Source organism: Typopeltis vanoorti, chromosome 6 (assembly GCF_054136105.1).
Source record: "Typopeltis vanoorti isolate ZY-2024b chromosome 6, IOZ_Tvanoo_1.0, whole genome shotgun sequence".
Classification (NCBI taxonomy): Eukaryota; Metazoa; Arthropoda; class Arachnida; order Uropygi; family Thelyphonidae; genus Typopeltis; species Typopeltis vanoorti.
The window spans coordinates 103281594-103306797 of NC_143554.1; the positions used below are offsets into that span (position 1 = coordinate 103281594).

The following is a 25204-nucleotide window of genomic DNA, read 5'->3' on the forward strand; positions in this document are numbered from 1 at the left end:
GAAAAATCTGGCTTGGCACAGCACAGAATAGATACAGACCACAACATTATATGGTCTAAAGCATGTTTAGTTCATCAATGACGGCAGAAATTTGAACGTTTGCTCAAAGAAAGTGCTTAGGCTTTACTTCACTTTCTGAACTTAAATTGGAACAACTATCTCTCTAAGTTATCGGAAAGTCTTATTCTAATCTCACATTGATAATTTTTTTTTTTTTTTAAATAGCTAATGAATTATCAACAGTGCAATATTTTCTCAATTATACCATTGCATTGTTTGGCTCTTACTTTTACAAATCAAACCACTGTTTGCATTCTACTTTGTCATTAACTATTGTTGCTTCTGATGATGGTCTGTAATATTCAGGCTGAAATATAAATAGTATTACTTATCCCTTGAAAAATGTTAATTCAAGAAACCTCTCATGGCACAAGTCTCTCTTAAACCATGACATTTTGATTGTAAACAAATAACACTTCCTAGATACATTAGTCACACATCTTTCAAATGCTTCATTATCTCTCTCTTCTTTTTTAAGAGACCATACACACTGGAAGACATTTACATAAACAGTCACGTCACTGCTCAACTTAGCAATATGCCATCTTTTAAATGCTAACATGTAAGGCCAAGGATATTTGTTCCAATGACACAGCTCTTGTTACAAAATCAATTATATGCATCATACTTTATTTAGTCAACAGCTACAATCCCTATAAACTGTAAAAACAGATAAAATACTACAGATCCAATTACCCCCCCCCCCACACACACACCCATCCAAAGTTTCTCTTTCTAACAGAAAATCACAGCAAAACTATTCTCATCTGCTATATTGAAGGTACTTCTGAAAGTAAGCCAAAGTGCTAAATAAATATAATCTTCATACCACTTTTATACCACACAAATTAAACCAATGACCTTTCCATCTGAGCATCCTATCTTTCTTCATAGGATGAGAAATGGATGAAGACGTGAGGAACCTATATCTGGTCTCTTTCGATGATCAGTAGCCAGTCTTGTATGGAGGTAGGGGTTTTTTCACCCAGAAACTCTGGTTTTTCTTACCTCAGAACAGGCAAACTTGCCTCATGAACACACACATCTACAGACATAAGACACACTGGAAGGCATAGGGCCAACCATCTCATCCTTGAGATTGCAAGAATAAGATACCTCGACACTATAAAAGGTAGAAGAGGAGGAGAAAGAAAGAAAGTAGTACTGAATAGGTTTCATTATGCTATGGTATACTTAAATTTTTATTTGAAGACTATTTCTTAATTGTTTCATAAAGAGATCTCAGCAAGATCTCCTCATTGTTCTCCTAAGACAAAATTCATCCCTTGACATATCTAGCGTAAAAATTATTTTTGCCTGTAATTTGGTATTTTATAATTAGTATTCTCAGAGTTATTCATTTTACTGGATTAGTCCTTCAGCAGTCTTGGACATTTTCATCTTTCCAAAAACCTCCATAAAAATAGAATTAGCATTGTTATGCTATGAAACAGACCACACATGATTCTGAAATCAGGATTAAATGTCTTTTTTATTGCATAAAGAGTGATGTAAATAGAAATTTGAAGTTCAGAATGAAGATGAATAGTATAGGTTGTGAAGACAACCCACATGACTGCTGCACCATTGAGGTTGTCACTGACCAGAAGAGATGATCCTATTGAATAAAGCCCTGATCACACCATATCTGGATTACTGTGCTCAGATCTAGTCAGTGGCTTTTGAAGGTGATGAAGTAACCTTGGAGATGATGCAAAAGTAGATAATGAAAATGATATTAAAACTGTACAATGTTGGTTAAGAAATAAGGTGAAGGCACATAAACTACAGAGTTTGGTGGATAGAAGACAAGGAGGAGATATGAGCAAGGTATTTAAGCTACTGAAAGGTACCAGTTGACCCGTGAAGATCTTTTTGTGGTGGAATGAGAGGAAGGAAAAATGACAAAGGGGTCATTCCTTGGAAATTACAAAGGAAAGTAGTAAGCTTTTTCCATGAAGAGTGATAGGAACCTGGAATGCAAGACAAGTTATGATTCCATGGAGGTTTGGAATAACAATAATAATTATTATTAATAATACAAAAGAGCATCAATAATAATACACAGAAACTGTTACAAGTTTGTCCTTTTCTGAGTAAGCATCAGCAATGAAACTCCCTAAATCTCAATAGTACTGCTGCATTAATTTATCAAAAATTTAGGAGACAGTCAATTTAAGACTACCAAATCACCTTCAGGTCATTACTACAGACTTTTAAATCTAGTTGTAGGAAGTGGCATAATAGGATGCTAGTTCTTTTGTTTGTTGCAACTGTGAAATGTTTTGCCAATGACTCAAGTTTCTAATGCCTTGTATTTTGTGACAATTTTTTTTGTACTATGGGAATGCTAGCTTATAATATAGCAAAATATCAGAACCTTAATAAATTATTTTATTTTTAGGTGTTTAGAGTTAATACTGTTACATGTGAATCTTGCCAAGCCATTAGCCTTTTTAAATGCTTTATGTACAACATATTTACAACCTTCCCTATGTTGAAATGTGATAATAATACTTTGAAAATGATTAAATAAGATAGCCAATGAAAGAACCATGATGAAAATATCCAAAAGAAATGCAGTACTTCAGTAACTGATCTAGAAAAACCATCTTCTAGTTTACTGAGCCTCTAAAATTCTTTACTGAAAGTACCAACTTCCTTCAATCTTTTCCTGAATTCTCCAAGTCCAATCCAGGATTCCCATCTTGGTCGAGACTTTTCTGATGTTATTCTCCAATGCTGGTGAAACTTCATAGCTCATCATCATCAACAACCATGGGTCCAATGCCCGTAGGTGTCTGATACCATCTTGATATGATTCTTCCATTACATTCTATATTGTGCAAGATGACTTAGTTTGTGTATAGAGTTTCTGCACCATTTGACAATGTCATTGCCCCATTCTCTGTTTGGTCTTCCTTTTTTGTTCTTTCCTTCAATCATCCCAAACAGCAGCATTTTTATTTTCCTCTCATTGTTCATTCTACATATATGGCCAAAGAGATGCAGTTTTCTTTTGATTATTTTCTGGATCAGGTTTTCTTTTGGTTGTAGGTTCATATCTCAGTTGGTATTAATGATGACTTTTGGTTGGAAAGATCTGGGTTTAATCTGAATCTCATCTTGGATGTGAAGAAACTTTATTCATAGCTTTTCAACTGAAGGTGAGTTAGCTGGTCTCATAAAAGGTTACAGGATTTTTCCTTTCTGCAAAGCATACAAACTGGTCATAACACCTGTAATTAGCAGATATAATACACTGGCCTCATAGCCTGAGTTGCTGTAGCTGTAAATCCAAAACCAATCAACCTAACATAATTTTCTTCTACATTGTCTTCAATCAAGTTAAATCTTGAATGTTTGTTTAATCATTCTCTCCTCACTAGGGTTTCTGAATCTCAGCTATTTTTCTGTTCCTGGGACTGGATATATATTTTTTTTCACAGAAATTCATAGAAATTCCAGTACTATACATTCTGCTCATGAAAATTATTTTAAATATATTTATTATTTATTTTTTAAAAATGTGTCAATAACTGTGAAATGAATGAAATGATCAAGGCAGAAAAGGTGTTCAACTGAGCTATCATTTTCAAATTTTTACAGCAACCTCACTCTGTCATTATAGAGAGAGAAAGTTTTTTTTTTTTCAATATTATTTCAAATGTTTATATTCATAAGTTTACGAGCACAGTGCAATATTTATTCTTTTCCCCCTCCTAACGTCGTGGTTTATGAATTTAATCCTGACTTATTCCCTCATATAATTTCCTTAGCCTAAATTCAATAAAAGTTCTTTACTCAATGCATTGAGTTAATATACTATAATTCCTATGCAGTCTCAATATTTATTCTGGGCCATTAAACATTCTTAAGAGTAGTGCATGTGGATTGAGGACAAAGGGATTGCCATTGGATAGCACAAATTCCTTTGTTTCAGTGCTGGTGCCAGTTCCTTTTCAGATTCAGAGAAAATTTCTATTATACTGCGCCACCCTAAATCCTAGACTATTGAACAACGCAAAATCAAGGAACTAGAACTCAGTTTAGTACACTGTCTATTATCTCTCAAGCACTTTCATTAAATTCTAAATTCATGAAATAACTAAAATCCTTTTCACAGTCGTAGCCTCCCTTATATTTTACCTCCCTTGGTTCTAACTTAATGAGCAGTGCAATAGAAAGGAAATCAGACAATTTACACTTTATGAACAAACAAACTCTGACATAGAATTGCACTAACTGTAGGGAATGAGTATACTCAACTAAAATTTCTAATTCTCCTGTAATATGTTAAAACATTATTTCTGATAGGAAATTCTATCAGAGATTAATTATCCATTTTTCACATAACAATGCTAAAGGTCATTCTAGTAGCAAGGCTTATACGTTGGTCAGACATAACTGGTGATTATTTTACGAAATTAACAACGCATATAAAGTATATTAATTAAAGGTAACTTTAATGAATAACTTCTATATTTCGGCAACGTCACATTGCCATCTTCAGGAACATAAAGATATGGTATGATCATGCAGGCACTAACACAAAGCAAATGAGGAAGAAAGCAAGAAACTAATATTGTTCCTAAAGTCCTAATGGTGCCCTCTGGCGTTTTTGGTAGTCTTGGCAGTTGGGCTGAAGTTCTCATATTGAAAGTCTCCCAAATTTGGGGTAGTTTCATGCACCCAAATTTGTTGAGGTTAGGAACGTTTTTTAGAGCTGCTGAAGATTCTATGAATAATCTTTCGTATTTAAACTTGCTGTGATGAATTATTTTCTTCCAACGAATTTTATGGTGGGTATCTAAGGCATGGTCTGCCAGCCCAGAGCGGCTGTACTGGTGAAACCGGATGTAGTCTTTGTGTTCTGAAATCCTGATATTTGTTGTTCTGCCTGTTTGGCCAAAGTAGGACAATTTGCAGCTGCAAGGGACCTGGTATACACCTGGTAGGTCTAGAGGAAGTGGTTGGTCTTTGGTAGAGCGGATAAGGGATGCCAACTTTTTATATGGTTTGTAACAGGAAGTAAGGTCATATTTTTTGAGGATATTGGTTATTTTCTCAGAGGTGCCCTGGATGTAGGGGATGGTGATACACTTGGTGTAATCTTTATTGTGGAGGGGGGGAGGGGGGGTTGTGGTTTACTGGTTTTAGTATTTTTTGGATTTTTTTGGGGTTATAGCCATTGGCTAAGAAAGTGTCGAGGATGTGGTTTAGTTCAGTAGTTAGGGCCTTGTCATCTGAGCAGATTAATTTTGCCCTGTTATATAGTGTTTTTATAACCCCATATTGTTGTGGGGGGGTGGACTGCTGGTGAATGTATCTGCCAGTATGGGTGGGTTTTCTGTGAACAGAGAAAACCAAAGATCCATCAAGCTGGCGTTATGTGGATGATGTGTTTGCTATTTGGCCACATGGCTCAGACACACTCCACTCCTTCCTAACACACTTAAACAACCAGCACCCCAGAGTCCAGTTCACCTTAGAAAAAGAGGAAAACAACACCCTCCCCTTTGTAGACACTTTAATCACCTGTCAGATTGATGGATCTTTGGTTTTCTCTGTTCACAGAAAACCCACCCATACTGGCAGATACATTCACCAGCAGTTCTCCCCCCCCTCACAACAATATGGGGTTATAAAAACACTATACAACAGGGCAAAATTAATCTGCTCAGATGACAAGGCCCTAACTACTGAACTAAACCACATCCTCGACATTTTCTTAGCCAATGGCTATAACCCCAAAAAAAAAATCCAAAAAATACTAAAACCAGTAAACCCCCCCCCTCCCCCCTCCACAATAATCCCCTACATCCAGGGCACCTCTGAGAAAATAACCAATATCCTCAAAAAATATGACCTTACTTCCTGTTTCAGACCATATAAAAAGTTGGCATCCCTTATCCGCTCTGCCAAAGACCAACCACTTCCCCTAGACCTACCTGGTGTATACCAGGTCCCTTGCAGCTGCAAATTGTCCTACTTTGGCCAAACAGGCAGAACAACAAATATCAGGATTTCAGAACACAAAGACTACATCCGGTTCCACCAGTACAGCCGCTCTGGGCTGGCAGACCATGCCTTAGATACCCACCATAAAATTCGTTGGAAGAAAACAAAAATAATTCATTGCAGCAAGTTTAAATACGAAAGATTATTTATAGAATCTTCAGCAGCTCTAAAAAACGTTCCTAACCTCAACAAATTTTGATGCATGAAACTACCCCAAATTTGGGAGACTTACATTATGAGAACTTCAGCCCAGCTGCCAAGACTACCAAATTAGCCTGCCAGAGGGCACCATTAGGACTTTAGGAACAATATTAGTTTCTTGCTTTCTTCCTCATTTGCTTTGTGTTAGTGCCTGCGTGCACATACCATATCTTTATGTTCCTGAAGATGGCAATGTGACGTTGCCGAAATATAGAAGTTATTCATTAAAGTTACCTTTAATTAATATACTTTATATGCGTTGTTAATTCCGTAAACTAATCGCCAGTTAAAGGTCATTCATTTATCAATAACAGAGTTATCTCAACGAGCTTCCACACAATTCTTCCATCCAAAACTTAAGCTTCCTCTAATTCCTTTAGCATAATCTCTAAAGTCCTTTTTACAATTACAATAAAAAGTAATTTTTACTGTAATTGTACAGTATCATCTCAACACAATTATATAACAGATCAAAATTCTACATTACCAAAGGCTGGGGAATTATTCAACCTTCACACACATCTCGACAGAACTTCATTTCCTTGATCCTTCTCTTAATTGATTTCATCTGCACTATTCGATTAATGGACTCAGACTAGACATATCTCCGCCAAAAGGTAAATCTGGCTCGCCGCTCTCAGGTCGACTGGCTCGACATGTCTTATCGATCTCCATGGTGATCGGGAACTCCGATTCACTGGGCTACTCGTTGACCGGCAAAGTTGCCATAGACACTTCAGTGTGCTCCAACGACCTCTATCTCGATGACCACTCCAATTCCGGAGGAAGAGAAAAAAGCCACGAACTAGTGCTGTTATGCTTTTTAAATCACGCGCCTCATGTTTCCTCCCTACGTCATCCTGCTCTCTCCTTTTTCCACAACACCTTACTTTTTCCAGCACCTAGCGCCACACTCTCCCCTAGTGTGCTTTACGGAGGGAACCCGCATGCATGTCCTACTTGGTGCACGTGTTTAGTTTCAGGCCATCACTATCTAATCCGATTATCTTTCTCCTGGCAGTACACAAATATTTGCACAAAATCCACAGTTTAAACATTAGAAAATGTATAATAATTATTTACAACACGATGCATAGACAAGTTTTACTTAAATTACTACTATTACTGCTTATAAATTACAATTAGCTTTATTTCTTTGATATACCAATATTGGCCCTGGGAATGTTATTGCATGTTAAATCTGAATGAGACATAAATGGATTTAATTTCAGTTTTATTCAGAATTTAACAACAGTAAACAAAATACTCGTACAGAATACTCAATACGGTAGTTTGAAACTGTGATCTGATTCTATTAATTCATTAATTTTGGATATTTGCTGTTCTTTTTTATGTTCCTAGAAGTTCAAAGATAACTGCAATATGTATGACTGGTTCTTTGATACATATTTCATACGGACTGTCACCAGGGTAGGATCTACTCATGATTGCTCTCACCATGGAGGGAGATGTGATATCCTGTTCATGATCACATCCTCTGACTCAATGACCATGTATCCTCCATTGCATACTGGCTAAAATATTCATCTCCCTCAAGAAATCAATTTTCCTTACTCCTAGATGCTATTTCTTCATTCAAATCTTCTTCTTTGACCTGGATCAGTCCACTGCTGGATGAAAGTCTCCCACAATTTTCTCCATTCCATTCCATTTTCTGCTTTTCTCAACCACTGAATTCCAGCAATCCTAACAATTTCATCTTGTCATCTCTAACTTCGTCTTCACTTTTGTCTGCTGTCCTCTATAGGTCTACAATTCTGTCAATAATTTAGGCCATTCTGCAATGTGTTCAAGCCCATCTCCATTTTGAGTGCATAATATAAATGATTATGTGTACACCTGTTCCAGATCCTCCCCTTTCCCTTGTTCACTAGTACAAGTTGCCCATATATTTCTTCATTACCACTTTTCCTGGCCTTTACCAACATCCAAATAAATATCTCTTCCTGTCATCCTCCACTTCACACCACAGTGCCTGAAAACCAGTGCCACTATTTCCCTTTTGCATTTCAATCTTGTGCAGGCCTGCTATCATCAATAGTGGGGAAATTAATACTGCACAAGGTGAAGATGCAAGAAGAGTGGGAGAACCACTATCCTCCTACTCTTCTTGTCCTCCAAACCTCACAAAAAACATCATATCCCCTCCATTTCTATTCCCATCAGGATATTATCCTTACCCAACCTGTTTGACTTCTTCCAACAATTTTGGGTTAATAAACTCAAATCAGCAAAACAATTTCAGCTTCCCAATTTCACATGCTCCTTGCAATTGTAAATAAGCATGGTAATTTATTTTCAAGTCAATAACTAGTCCTACCTTGTCTCTCAGCTATGATTTCTCCACATATGCCCACTCACCTTTATTAGAACTTATCCAATAGAATCCTATTCCATTGCTATCTCCATAGATATGTCCAGTACAGCTTTCAACATCTACTCTCCTCATGCCACATCTCCCTGTCCATCTCATTCCTGTTCTCTTGCCACATCACTGTTCCACTTTCCTGATCTTGCACATCACCTCTTATTTCTCTGATCTCTTGTTCACATTTGCTCATTACACGTTCATCTAACATTAGTCTCTCTGATTAACTCACACCAAATCTATTTAAATACCATCCATCACTTTTGTAAAATTCAATATTTCCCGCAAATGCATCCCACACATTAAGAAATTGCATCTCTTTCATCCTACAGAGGCTCTGTTAACATTCTATTTGATTTTTGCTCACTCCTGTTATTTTCCTTGACAACACACTCACAACCATTCATACCACACGTTGTCTTTCACTCTGCTCAATAACCTCCTGTTATCCATCCTCACAATCTCTTTCTGTGCAGCCTAATTATTTGCTCATACAACCACAAGTAGCTTTCTTGTTCATTTACTTCTCATATCCAAAGCATCAATCATTCTGTTCATCCCCCCCCTCCTGGAAAACAGCTTGTGCACCTCCTCATTCACTACATCTTTAATAACAAAATCTCCATATATTGCCATTCTCAAGTCATTCATTCACCTCTTTTTCTCTAGTTTCTTTCATTCATATCAGCTAAACATCTAATCTCACTTTGTATTCCTTTTCATTCCAGAAATTGCACTCTTTCATTCTTCTAATCACGCTTGCTTTTACAAGTCTCTTTTAATGTTAAAGCCAACTTGAGCTCCTCACTACCTTCTTGCCTTTGTCTAACATTCATTCTTGTTTCCATTCTGATTTACTGCTATCTCACAGTCCATCAAAATATTTCACTTTCTGCAGATTCATATCACTTCTCTTATTCAGTCACCCAACAAACACACATTCCCTACACACACACATGCCTTACTCATAACAAATCATCCTCAAAAAAATCTGTGCTGTTAATCACATTTCATTTACACAGCATGTGGGGTAATCACCATAATGACCTCATTCTCACCACCCTTTTGTTTTCATCCAATGTAAGCTACAGATTATTATGCAAAAAAACATAACCAACAATTATATTCTTAAATGTTAAAGATACCGAGCAATTTTAAACCTGGTTTTACTACATTTCCCAAGTAAGCAAACAGACAAACAAGTCAAGTTTGCGCCTGCAAGTGTTGCAAGTCTAGCTGACCCTGCACGTAGTGCAAGACCAAGGCAACTCATGGTAAAAGTAGTATAAGCTGTGATCACTAATCTTAATATTTACCCATAATGCAAAGCACATCTCCTGGAGGAGATGTATGATGCTTTGTATTAAAGGCAAGGGGCCACTACCTAGACTGGTTTCAACCTTTATTGAGGTTGTCGTGACGACCTTTCTCGTGTTCTAAATCTATCTAGTTTCAAGTCACTTTTATGAATAATACAACTAATTACGAAATGATCACCGATCCAAAAGTAGGGAAATTTATATTTATACTGCGCCACCCTATTCTTAGATTAGTCTATATAAATAGTAGGATCAGTTCTAAATTAAGTTAGCAGTCATCTTATTAGGCCGAATCATCTATTATCATTTTTTACTTGGGGTTCCCGCAAGATTCGAATGTTTATGAACGGTGCAATAATAAGGAATTCAGGCAAACACAATATTTAGATCAACAAAATAAAACATTTAATATATGATATGGTTAACAAATACAAGAACTCTATTTAAAAATGGAACTATACAATTAACTTAACACATCTTCTTAGGTCACTGATACTAATTCAATGTTCTAACTTTCATATACTATTCACAGTCTCAAAAACACAAATCTTCTTATCTCAAGTTAATATAACAATTTCACATTTAATCAGTCTTCACAAATCTATCAGCTCAATGTTTATATTCACAGCAGGCAATAAACTATGTAAGCTATATTCCAAGCAAATATATTCCCGGACCTTGAGCATCGGAGATATATTACAGTTAATGCTAGAATAGAGAAACTTATACAATTACTCTTACCAGACAAATTCTTCAATACATCAAATTATTGAGAGAGCACTTATGAATTAACTTAATTAACATTAGCGGAACACACATAACAAATATTCTCCATAGTTTAAACTGTATTACTGCAAGTCGCACTTCACTATTCCAAACAACAGTAATTAGGTACTAATATCTTTTCCTGTTCACTTTTCTCCAAGTAATCAATATAACCTTTTCCTAGGGCAACATAGAATTTAATCGTAATTCAGATTAACTGGAACTAATCAGAATTTTCGCATTGACTGTCCAGTTTCCTTTTATCTGATTACGGCATCAACCTTTCTTCATAACAACAGCAGATTTCGCTTATAACATTAAACTTTATGTTTCACTACTTATAGGTTCACTTCCGAACACTATACTCATAAATTTCTGCCCTGAGGATTTTATAATCTTGGTTCCGCAAAACTCTCTCCTCACTCCTTAATAATAATTCTTCTCCCTTCCTTCCCTGTCTTATCTATGACCTTCCTTCTCTTTCTGCTTTATCTATCTATCTCTATCTATGACCTTCACTCCCACCTTACGTTCGAACGCCACGCTCTCTTCACTCGTGGTTGTTTACACGTGCGTCTCCATGATAATAGACTAAGCGTAAACATTTCGCTAATGTAATGTATGCTCTTTTACTACTACATTTGTGATTACATAACATTAAATATTTTACAAATAAGAACAACAAAATATTTAAGCTACTTCTTCAACTTTTTGATTACGTATACAGTTAAATATAAAATAACACTTTACGTTACACCATATATATTTGGTTATACAAAATTCTATACATTTTAATATTTTATAAAATAATAGTAGGTCAGGTTTTGAATAAATATTCAATTAGTAATTCCTAATTAAGGAATAATAAATAATTTTATATAAGTCATGATTAATATTTAATAAGCAATGTTAAATGTGAATGAAAAAAAATAAATTACATAACATAGCTTCATTCACAATTTAACAAGGTCTCATCAGTGGGAGCCAGGCTAGAAATACCAAGAGTTTAGTAAAACAGAGCTTATAAGTATTTTACCAAAAGAAGTTACCATAAGGTGTACCTTATTAAATAAAAATCTCAGGAGGTGATATAATTGTAGAAAGTATTTTACCTTGGGTATAATAAATAATAAAGATACCAAGCAATTTTAAACCTGGTTTTACTCCATTTCCCAATTACTTCTTTACTTCTTTTGATTAAATACTTATAAGCTCTGTATTACTAAAATCTTGGTATTTCTAGCCTGGCTCCCACTGATGAGACCTCAATAAAGGTCTAAACTGGTCTGGGTAGTGGCCCCCTTGCCTTTAATACAAAGCATCATATATCTCCTCCAGGAGATGTGCTTTGCATTATGGGTAAATATTAAGATTAGTGATCAGAGCTTATACTACTTTTACCATGAGTTGCCTTGGTCTTGCACTATGTCAGCTAGACTTGCAATACTTGCAGGCGCAAACTTGACTTGTTTGTCTGTTTGCTTACTTGGGAAATGGAGTAAAACCAGGTTTAAAATTGATTGGTATCTTTAACATTTATTATACCCAAGGTAAAATACTTTCTACAATTATATTCTTGTTTAATCCTTTATCCAAGTGTAAGCAAATAAAGTTTGCACATGAAGTATATTCACAACTAGGCTTCTTGTACACAGAGGCTAATTTCACATTGACTGCCTAAAGACTCATTGACTGAATCCCACAATGCAAAGCACACATCCTTTCACATGTGTATAATGCTATGCATTGTGGGAAGGGCCACTGAGAATAGTTTTGACCTTTATTGCAGTCTCATTAGTGGGAGCAAGATCTAGAAGATACAAAGGCTGAATTAATGCAGAAGTCATATATTTCCCATATACAAGTAGTGAAATGGTGTATGACCTTATTATTAAAATACTCTGGATCAGAGATAGATGTAGAAAGTTTTTTCACTTGGTTATAAGTTAAACTTGCCAAGAAATTATAATTCATTTTAGAATCCTTTCTTTTAGTGTTGCACAGTGATCAGCTTCATTTTAGAAATTATGTACTTTACAACCATGTTATAAATAACTATTTTAATTTCTCGATGTTTCAACCTTCATATTAAGGTCATCATCTGGAGTATATACAAGGACAAGCTGAGCTACATTTCTCACATAAACTAAAGAAACAGTGTTATTCTACTCGCATGACTTCTAGTGGGAAAAAAAAATACAGATAAAATTGCAGAAACTACATCAAAGCTAATTTCTATTTAAGATAACATGAGAGAAACATTCTTTCTTATAGAAAGTTTTCTTACAGTAACAATGATGTCCTATTTTCAACATTACAATTTTAGTTTAATCCTTTATCCAAGTGTAAGAAAACAAAGTTTGCACCTGAAAATATCTTCAGGAGACTGAGGTAAGGTGGTGACGAGACCTCAATAAAGGTCGAAACTGGTCTGGGTAGTGGCCCTTCCTTAATGCATAGCAGTATACATGTCCGCAAGGAAATGTGTTTTGCATTATGGGAGATACTGAGACAAGGAGTGATGAGAGCTTGGTCCACCTTTGCTCGGAGTTGCACCACCTTACCTCAGTCCTGAAGATATTTTTAGGTGCAAACTTTGTTTGCTTACACTTGGATAAAGGATTAAACTAAATATAACAGAATCCTAAATCTAATATAACAATTGTAATGTTAGAAGTTTATTTTTATACTTGGATAAAGGTTTAAACTATATAACAGAATCCTAAATCTAATATAACAATTGTAATGTTAGAAGTTTATTTTGCACCAAGTGCAAAATAAACTTCTAACATTACAACTGTTATATTAGATTTAGGATTCTGGATTATCTACAGTTCTGTTTATAGTTAACTCTTATGGAGAAAGCTTCCGTGGGTAGAATATGTGCCTTCCGAATTTACAAAGTGTAAGCAAACAAAGTTTGCACCTGAAAATATCTTCAGGACTGAGGTAAGGTGGTGCAATACCAGGCAACTCTGAGCAAAGGTGGACCAAGCTCTCATCACTCCTTGTCAACTTTTCACTACTTGGAAGATATATGTGACTTCTGCATTTATTCGACCTTGTTATCTTCTAGGTCTGGCCACAATAGTATAAATGGTACAAATTTGGTATAAAAATCAGCAATAAAAGTTTAAACTATGAAATGCAAAGGAACTTGGGAAACATTAACTGCATTCTCAATAGTGAAGCTTCATAACAAGTAGAATATTTCAGCTACTTAAGCACAATTTTTAGTAAATGTGGTAAATTAAATATTGAAATAGATAACATGAGCAAAGCTAATACAGAGCCAAGAGAATAAACTGATATGGATAAAGAGAGAAATCAGCCAAAACAACGAATTAGCAGATATAAGACTGTTCAAATTAACATTATGGATCTTGGAGCTGGGTTAGAAATCAAATGGTTGATCAAAAACTAGAGACCACAGGTGAGAGTTATTAGGAAAATGATGAGAGCAATCAAAGAGCATCAATTACAGAATCATATTAAAAATGAAGATATTAGAATGGAATATGCCATCATTAGCATTCAAAAATGTGTAAATAGTACTAATTTAAGGTGATGTGGTCATTTAAACAGAATGGGAGAAAGGTCAGCAAAATAAAGTGTTCAATGCCTAGATAGCAGGAAAAACTCACAGGAAGATTAAGACTGAAGTGGGCTACTGTAATTAGTAGTGAAATAGAGGAAACTAAAATATAGGATCTGAAAAAAAAAATACAACTTAGTATAAAATTATTGGTTAATGATAATGTGAACTTAATAATTATTTTTGCTATCATAATATTTTCTATCACTAGTAGAGACTGTATATATCAGGAAATTATAGTGATTGTAAGAACTCCAATGAAATGAATTTAGGATGTTAAGTACAAAAAAATAATAAAATAATAAGTAAATAAAAAGTGATTTTCTTACCTATTCCTGAAGAGCCTAGAAAGAGAAATACTAAAGGATGTTCTTCATCATACCATCCATTCTCTTTCCTTCGAATAGCTAAAAGAAAAATATGTTAATTTCTTGCTGTTGCTCTAAAGCTATTATTATATAAATACAGTTTATCCCCACTAAAGCAAACTCTTAGGGATCACAGGAATGGCTGCTATAGGACAGCTTGCTGCTATGAATTTCTTCAGCATATCATTGTTGCCTATTATGTTTTTGTGTGGGCTTTTTTTCCAGTAGTTATAGTGCACTTGCAATAATAGTGTTTGCTATAGTGGGTTTTGTGCATGCACAAAATTGCGAGGATTACAGAACTGTGATCCTAATATCCCATGCATCTAAAATTATTTTAACCATTGTTAACAAAGAAATTGAAAGAGGCTTAATCAGTGAATTGAGTGAACAACAGAAATGCTTCAGAAGAGGAATGTGAACCAGTAATGCTATCCTGGAATTAAAAATACTAATAGAAAGATCACTTGAAAGAAATAGAAACATATACATATGCTTCATAGACTTTCAGAAAGCTTTCGACTGAGTAAAGCATAATAAAATGTTCAATATATTAGACATAGATCATGTACTTAAGATTATAAAAATGATTTACACCAAATAGAAAATGCAGCTGTTTAATGCCGAGACTTCTGAAGTGAAAATAAAAAGAGGAGTTATACAAAGTTGTATCCTTTCACCAAATTTATTTAATATCTATAGCGAGACAGTGATGAAAAACAAAAAAATTGGAATTGTCAGCAAAGTTTGGTCGATTGGTAGAGCCTCTGCTACTAATGGCTCAGCAAAAAGTTAAGCAAAGTCAGTAGTTGGAAGGGATCAATCATTCGATGCCGTTGGCACACTCTCACTTGATGAGTCTTTGGATTCCCTGGAGATGTCACATAATAATAATAATAATAATTAGTATCAATGATAGAAAAAAACAACAATCTTAGATATGCTGATGATATCATTCCAATAGCAGAAAACAGAAACAAATTAATCAAATTACTGCAGCTACTAATTGAAGAAGGTAAAGAGTTTGAATTAGATATAAGTGGAAAAAAGATCAACTTTCTGAAAATCTCAAAAGAAAACAGATACGAGCCAAAAATAATCATAAAAAATATGAACATACAACAGAATACAAATATTTAGTTACCTACTTTACTGCAGATGGAAAAAAAAGATAAAAATAAAAACAGACATATCTAAAGTTGCCTTCTGGAAAAATAAAGATCTGCTCAGATGTTCTGTGGGTATCAAGACAGAAAAGAATGATAAGAATATTAGTGTGGCCAGTTTTCACATATGGAAGTGAGACCTGGGTATTTAAGAAGAGAATAAGACAACAGATAATGGCCTTTGAAATGTGGTGCTATAAGAGGGCTCTGAAAATCTCATGGACAGATTATGCAACAAATACAGGTGTCCTAAAGAGAATGAGAACACATCTTTATTACAGGAAATGATATATTGAGATTGGCAGCACATGTACTGAGAGGTTCAGCAGGACAGAGGATACTAACAGTTTTAGAAGGAAAAATTATGGGAAAAGGATCAAGAGGTAAAAAAAGGAAGGACCCGGTTTGAAGATATAAGATCATGGACAGGATCACGTCTATGCAGAAACAAAAAGGAAAGCCACGAAGAGAGAACTGGAAGGACATGGTGCTGCACCCTCTCACTGAGGAAGCTACAAGAAGAAGAAAGATAGTGAGGGTTGACTGTATAATGAAATGTCTATATAATGATTTTAAACTATAAACTCACTGACGTTTTAATACACTATACACCTAAGGTAGATGTGACTGCAAATGTTTTTTTTTGTAATATTAGAAACATAGATGCACACTATGGTGATCGCCATAACGAAATTCTAGTAGTAAGGCTTATACGTTGGTCATACATAACTGGTAATTAGTTTACGGAATTAACAACGCATATAAAGTATATTAATTAAAGGTAACTTTAATGAATAACTTCTATATTTCGGCAATGTCACATTGCCATCTTCAGGAACATAAAGATATGGTATGTGCACTAAGGAACTAACAAAGCAAATGAGGAAGAAGGTAAGAAACTAATTTTGTTCCTAAAGTCCTAATGGTGCCCTCTGGCAGGCTAATTTGGTTGTCTTGGCAGTTGGGCTGAAGTTCTCATAATGTAAGTCTCCCAAATTTGGGGTAGTTTCATGCACCCAAATTTGTTGAGGTTAGGAACGTTTTTTAGAGCATTTTGAGTTTTTTTGAGCATTTTGAGAACATCGCTAACTGCAGAGAACATTTCTGCAAGACCCTTCATTGTGAATTGTTTAACTACCTCTTCTTGTTTCTCGTTCTTCCTCTTCTGAACGCTGTTCCTCCAGTTTGACCAATTCTTCATTGGTGAGTTGAATTATGTCGTCATCATTCAGATTATTTGCTAGGCCCACTATTTCTTCACTCAATTTACAATGGTCTTCATTTTTTTCAAAACTTCCAAAATCGTGCACAAACCATTTTAATGTCTTTTTCCATATGCCACTCATGCAGTGAGAGGTCACTTCGTTCCAAGTCACAACAATATTTTTAATAGCATGATAAATACTGAATGCATGAGAGTCTGATCATTTCCTTCAGTGGCAGAAATGGCTTGTGAAAAAGTTCTCCATAGATAATAAGCCTTAAACACTGCAAGAACTCCCGGATCCATCAGTTGGATCAATGAAGTAGTGCTTGGAGGGAGAAACATGACTTTGTTCTTAGGGTGAAGATCACCGATATAAGGTGGATGACCTGGAACATTATCTAGAATTAATAAAATTTTAAATTGTACATTTTCTTTCACACAACAGCTTTCCATTTCACTCACATAACAGTTGATTAAGGCATCCTCAAATAATTTTTGAGTCATCCACGACTTCTTATTGTTCCGATAATAAACTAGAAGGGTATGCTTCCTAATGTTTTGGAAAGCTCATGGATTCTCACTGTGCTATATCACAAATGATTTCAGTTTATATCCAGTCACATTACTTCCTAACGGAATCATAATACGATCTTTAAGAGCTTTGAAACCAGGCATAGATTTTAGCTTTTTCTGGATGAATGTCCACTTGGGAATTTTTTTACAAAAAGGTATCATCCATATTAAATATTTGCTGTGGAAAATAATTTTCCTCCATAATAATTTTATCTAATTTCTCCACAAACTCCTTGGCAGCCTTCTCACCAGCACTTACGGATTCGCCATACATTTTTACATTATGCAGCGCAAAAACACTGCTTGAATCTCATGAACCAATTGGAGGAAGCATTGAATTCATAGTTGTAATCGGGTCCTGCTTTCTCCTTCAACATGTCGAAAAAACAGTGCCCTAGCGGTTATGGTCATAGTGCTAACAGGTATGAGCTTTTGGTTCAGGTCATCTATGCATAATAGAAGTAGCTTTTCCATATCACTGATAGGATCTTGTTGTTGCTTCATCACTATCGTCAATTTAATAAAAGCAGATCCTTTCACAGTCTCTACAATTTTATCCTTATTTTTCAAAATGGTTGTCACTGAAGAATGAGCCCATCTGAGTCACGTACAATCACAATGACGGGCTTATCAGCTTCATGTTGCTTTATAACTTGCAACTTCATTTCAAGATCAATTGCTCACCTCTTTTTCTGTGATTCTTCACTAGGTTTTTTGATTGGGCATGTAGAGCCCATGTTGCATAAAATATAGTGAAATATTTAACGATAAATACACAAATATCCTATTTCTCAAATGCAAAATCAACAGAGGAACTATTGAAAGCATATGCAAATTGCTGAGGGAGGTTTCTGTTTAATGAACTGTTGCCACTGCACATAATGCACTGTTGCTAAATAGAAACTTTACTTACTTTACGCTCACTTGCATCTTGTTCGAAACTATAGTCTAAAATATTATTTATTCCCATATGGGATCACAGATGTATCTTTGAGTGGACGTAAGTCGAGGATGACTGTATCAGCAAATAAGTTAATAAATATGACTTTCTTGCAATTCTGTGTTGTCATCAATACCGTGAAAATAAATAACATTCCTTCACACAGGATTAAATGGAAGAAGACAACTTTACAATATAGAGATCACTATTGAGGTGAGATAATTTTTAGAATCAGCAACAGCTACACAGTAGCCCACCCAACTTCAACCAATAGAGCTACATTAATTTGCAAAGATATGAGAGACTGTTATTCTAACGCATTTACCCACTTTTCAGAATTAACTTCGTTTTTATCTGACACATAGAGGGCACCTGTTGGGACATTAGTTCATTTCACTTACAATTTGAAATGAACTAATGTCCTACAACTTTCCACCACTATGTGCTTTGTGTACCGCAACTATGCTTTATTGTAATTTCATGCTGAGGATGCCAGTTGGAAATCCAATAAAATATTAATAAGTTCAATAAAGTAATTATTTATTTCCAACTGGCATTGTTTATACCATGAAACAATGTAATGAATAATAATGTTTATGTGTAGCAGGAAAAGAACCATGTATCAACAAAAGAAACAGAAAAAAGGAAACTTCAGGAAATAAAAAAGAAAATAGTATCACAGAAAATCTTAATCTTACACTAATAACAAAGTACTGGCAGAAACCAAACATAAAAAAAGTAAGAAAAATGCAAACGCTAATGGAGACATAAAAAAGAACTAGAAGATCATAAGAATATCAAAAGGAAAAAGCACAATTAATGTTTAAATTAGATTTGAAAAAAAATTAAAAATTCTAAATCAGAATAGTTTTTTTTTTTACCTTATGGATAAAGAATTTTTCAAACACAAAATGAGCTGTTACACACAAATTCCATAACTTTTAATTAAACTTTAAATTAAAGAAACAATGTATATTATACTGTTGGAACATACTTCCTGGTTTTGAATCTGACATCTTGATGTAAGGTTGTTCTTAATAAAATCACTCAATTGCTGGTTGATTACTAATCAAAATATAGGGAAATTTATATTTATACTGCACCACCCTATATTTAGATTAGCCTATGTAAAATAGTAGAATCAATCTTCAATTAATTTAGCAGTCTCAATTAATCATTTAGGCCGAATTTAACATTTTACACTTAAGGCTCCCGCAAGGTCCGAACTTTTTATGAACAGTACAATGAAAAAGAATCAGGCACACGCAATATTGAAATCAATAAAACAAAACATTTAATACAAGGTTATATGACAAGTACATAAATTTTAACTCCAAAAATAAGATAATACAAATAACTTAGTTCTTCAGGTCAAAACATTCCCATAGAATCAAACATCATATCTTCAGATACTAAATTCATAGTTCTCCTAATAATAAAAATTGTTCGTACAGTTCAAAACTTCAGAATTTCTTAGTAAATAAATTCACTAGTATCACTCAGTTGCACTCTATAATTTAACACTTAGTCAGCAAGTACTTATTAAATTATTAATGGTGGCAGTTATTACTTCAAGGGATATTACTTTCAAGTTTCTAACTTCGGCTAAACTCAGCGAAACACCACAGTAAATGTTAGGATATTTGAGACGGAGCTATTCACTTAAATCTTCACATTGAAATAAAATAAAATAGGACTGTTCTTACCGGGATTAATCCTTAGCACATCAGATACAACGTGAACACATTTCAAAACTATATTCACTTATTACTCCGATGCAACACTATTCAAAAGAATTCTTCATGGAGATAACTGAATTATTATTTATCGTGCTACACAAATCTTGACGGACTTGCTATAAGGCAGAATAATTATTTCATGTTTACTACTGTATAACAAATTGAGCTTTGCACAATCCTTCTTCAAAGCGATACAGGAATACGTAGTAATTCTAGAACTTAGTGGAATTATTCTGGATTGCCTATTAATCTTCCGGTCTTTTGTTAATCCTATTACGGCACTATAATTCCTATTACTGCCACAGCTGATTTTACTCTCAGCTGCTTATAAGTTTTCTCCTCATCTCCCCGTAGTGTTCTGAATGCTCCTCCCCTGATATCCTGCCCTTGAGTCCTTGTTTACTTTCACCTTCCATTCATATACCTTCCTTCTTCCCACCTAAACTTGTTCCCTAGTCCAACGCATATTAATTCCTTACTTCCAATTACCGCAGCTCGCGCATTCTATTTTATTTCTGTCTCCATGGCAATGATCAAAACAAAACGTAACCACAAGCATTACATAAGATTATACCTTTACATACAGTATTGAAAAATAATAATAAAAAATATTATAGTTACTTAATTTTTCCTTCACTTTCATTTACAAATATAATAAATAAAACATATATTACAGTTCACATAAGGCACATAAAAGTTATATACATAGAATATCTTATAATATTACTGAAGGAATATAACAATAAAATAAATGGTATTTTCTACAGAGTCCTTTCATTAACATAACATATATTAAAATTATATAATCAAATAATAACTAATAAAAATCAAGGAAAATACATGAATAATAAATCTTAAGCAAGAGACTAACAAATAATATATAACAAGTCTTGCTCAGGATATGGTAGATTATGTTAAATGTGAATGAAGAATAAAAACATACAAAATAATTTCATTCACAGTTTAACAATACCATATTTCTTTAATTTACAATTCTAAGAGAATTGTATGCATTATGGGAAGGGTCACTATCCAGAATGGTTTTGACCTTCCCATAATGCATAGCATCATACATGTCCGTAAGAATATGTGTTTTGCATTACGGGATACTAAGGCAAGTGATGTGAAGTCATTAGCCTCTATATACGAGTTGCCCAGTCCAGAAGTTACTTCAGGCACAAACTTTGTTTGCTTACACTTGGATAAAGGATTAAACCAAGAATATAATTTCTTGGCATCTTTAATTTATAGCACATATGGGCAACCCCTGGTCCGCAGGCCAGATTCGGCCCCTCTACTTCTTTTGATCGAGCCCTAATCTATTTCAGCAAAGCTTGTCTGATTCATGGTGGGAGAAAACATGGTGTGTTTTACTAACTCACATTAAGCTGACGTCATATGAGTTGCACAAAACACACTATGTGTTCTCTAACCAAGGTCTCTTTCTCACTTTGACTAGAGGTGTGTGTGTGTGTGTGAACGTGTTACAACGTGTCAGTTCGGTACTTGCGTTGGTGTTGTGCTTTGTTCAGTGCCTGCATTGATGTTATGTTCTGTTTGGTGCCTGCGTTGATGTTATGTTCTGTTCAGTGCCTGTGGTATAGAAGACAGTTTTGTTTGACAGTTCTGAATATCGCTTATAAATTTGGGACAATATCGGGGGTTATTGCAAAAAAAAAAAAAGAAAAGTAGATGCAGAGAATCGTCAATTTCAAGACAACTGGACAGAAGATTATTATTTTATTCTGAATAAAAGTTTGCCTGTATGTTTGCTGTGCAACAAATCCGTATCCGTCAACAAAGAATACAAATTGAAGAGACACTTTACTTCAAGACATGCGGATCACCCAAAACTTGGACAACTACGAAAAGATGAAATATAGAACATTATTTAAATTAAGGGGATATTAATCCCACATTGTTTTAAAACCGAATAAGAAACTCAAAGATTGGAATCGGAGAGTTTCATGCCGAATATAGTAAACTATAAAAGTATCGGCGATTACTAGCGTGAGCTAATGCAAGTAGTCCTAGTATGTAGTACAATCTCGGGCAACTCGCAGCAAAGGTGGTAAAGTTCTGATTGCTATTCTTGGTATTTTCCATAATGTAAAAATACATTTCCTAGGAAATGTATACTGTTATTACATTATTGTGGGAGGTCACTACCCACTACCTAACATCAAGTTTAAGTAACTTAATGAAATATAGAAGTTCAAGAAGAACTTGGATACCCAGCAGCAAACTTACCACAAAGCTGGCTTTGTGGTAAGCGAAAAAATCGCTAAGCAGTCTAAGTCATTTGGTAAAGGAGAATTTATCAAAGAATGTCTGCTGGATGTTGCAAGTATAATATGTCCTGAAAAGAAAAAAGACTTCGAGAATATTCGTTTGTCGAGATGTACTGTTGTCCGACGGATAGAAATTATGGCTGATGATATCAAAAAAAGTTTAAAAGTGAAGATTGCTAGATTGGAAGCATTTTCAATTGCTTTGGAGGAGAGCACCGATGCCTCTGATACAGCACAACTAGCAATATTTATTCGAGGAGTCGATGCGAATTTCAACATCACTTATTGAAGAATTATTGGTGCTTCGGCCGTTAAAAGGAGCTACTACTGGTGAAGATATATTTGAAATAGTCAAAACAGTCTTCGAGAGATTTGGGCTTAAATGGAGTTCACTATCTGGCATATGCACTGATGGAGCCCCTGCAATAGTTGGTGCACAGAAGGGATTTATTGGAATAGTTCATGAAAGAGCAATAGAACTATAGATCCATCCGGAAAATTTAACAAATTTTCACTGCATTATCCACTAAAATCTGTGTGCAAAATCGATTAAATTCACAAATGTTATGGAAGTTGTAGTAGCAACTTCCATAACATTTGTTGTAGTGTTAACTTTATTAAGTCAGGTGCACTTAATCACCACCAATTTAAGGAGTATTTGGCAGACCTATTTTCGGATTATGAAGATGTGTCTTACTATTGTGAAGTGAGGTGGTTGAGTAAAGGTAAAATGTTAAAATGATTTAATGATCCGAGACAAGACATTGCAGATTTTATGGACAAAAAAGAAACACAATTAACCAAGTAAACGATGATGAGTGGGTGTGTGATTTAGCATTCCTTGTAGATGTCACCAGATACCTAAATAAACTGAATCTTAAATTGCAAAACCAAGGACAATTGGTTCATGAACTGCATGGACATGTCAAAGCTTTTTGTAATAAACTAATATTGTTGGAAAGTCAGATAAAAGCTAAAAATTGTTATCATTTGTCTACTCTAGCAACTCATAAAAATATCCCTTATAAATGTTATGGAGATGAACTGAAGGCACTAATAGAGCAATTTGATACAAGGTTTGCCGACTTCAAAAACAAAAGACTCCTCATTCGCTATATTTGCTCGTCCGATGGATGCTGATGTAAATAATGTGCCAGAAAACTAACAGATGGAACTTATTGAGCTTCAGGCGGATTTAGTGCTAAAATCACAATTTAACAACATTGCTTTGACAGATTTTTATAAATTTTATTTGGTGGAAGAAAAATATACAAATTTACACACCTTTTCAAGAAAAATCATTTGCCTTTTTGGCAGCACATATATGTGTGTGAACAGTTTTTTTTCAAGGATGAAATACAATAAATCAAAAATTCGGACAAGAATAACGGACGAAAACCTCGAAAATTCTATGCGATTATCCTTAAGTAATATTAACGTCGATATTGATAGTCTCGTAGTTGAAGTATAAGGCCAATCTTCACATTAAATTGTTATGTCATTCATTATATTATAAAATTTATGTAGAGCTTTATACCAAAGCATTATATTATAAATAAATGAAATATGAAGTAGCAACTTGTTTTAATTCATTTAATATTAATTTATTTTATTTAATAATTTGGTCCGGCCATTGACTCGGAGACAGAATGATAATTTGGTCCCCAAACTAGGAAACCCATGCCTGATTTATAGTATAACCAAGTGAAAAAACTTGCAACAGTGAACAGATGGAATCAATGGCAGAATCATATGAAAAAGGAGGATGTTAGGAAAGGATTTTGTATTGTTAGCATTCAGGAATGTGTGAGCAGAATTGATATCAGATGGCATGGTCATTTAAAGAGTATGCGAGAGGAAAGGTTAGCAGAACAAGGGTGTTTTTGCTAGGATAGTAGAAAAGATCCAGAGGAAGACTAAGTACAGTAAAAGTTGCTTTCTTCTCAATCAACAAAATCTCCAATCATCTGAAACCTCCTAAACCACTACATCTGCCACTTAAAAAAAACAGATGTCTATAAGATCAGTTGCAGTTTTGGGTTACACTACATAGGACAAACTGGCAAGTGATGGATATATATATCTGTGGAGATACACCAATCAGAACATATCAAGGACATTGAGAATGAGAGAAAGCACAAATCAGGGACAGCAGCATATACAACAGATGCAAAACATCTTGTAGAATGGCAGCAAACTGAAACCATTCACATTGATTAATGCATTTACTCAAGATCGTTCAAAGAATCAACTGAAACGATGACGTATCCTCTGTAGTGTAACAGAAACAAGGGATGATTTTACATCAAATCTGGTCTTCCTTAATTCATCATGAACACACTCGTATCTACTAGCAGTATACAGCAACCCATGAACCAGCATAACAGTGAATACATGCTTTTTATTGTTTAAACATTTTCAAATATTTTCTACTAGAAATGTTAAAACTGTTATTGCTTTGCTTATAGTTTTTTCATTTATTTGTGCTATTTCCTGATGAAGTGAAACAAAGTTTTTTTCACAAAACTAGTTGAATTAAGTACAGTAAGACCAATTACAGTAAGAAGCAT

The 25204-nt window shown here is 34.6% G+C and overlaps 1 protein-coding gene across 4 annotated transcripts in view; it reads right to left on the reverse strand.

The window, feature by feature from the left end:
• Window positions 1-25204, reverse strand: part of LOC150105767 (mitochondrial disaggregase-like) — a 244459-nt gene that overhangs the window by 107594 nt on the left and 111661 nt on the right. For all 4 annotated transcript variants that reach the window (XM_090393565.1, XM_090393564.1, XM_090393566.1 and 1 more), the window contains one exon: window positions 14680-14757. In XM_090393565.1, coding sequence (XP_090249691.1) covers window positions 14680-14757 — 78 coding nt within the window. The remainder of the gene's footprint in view (window positions 1-14679; window positions 14758-25204) is intronic.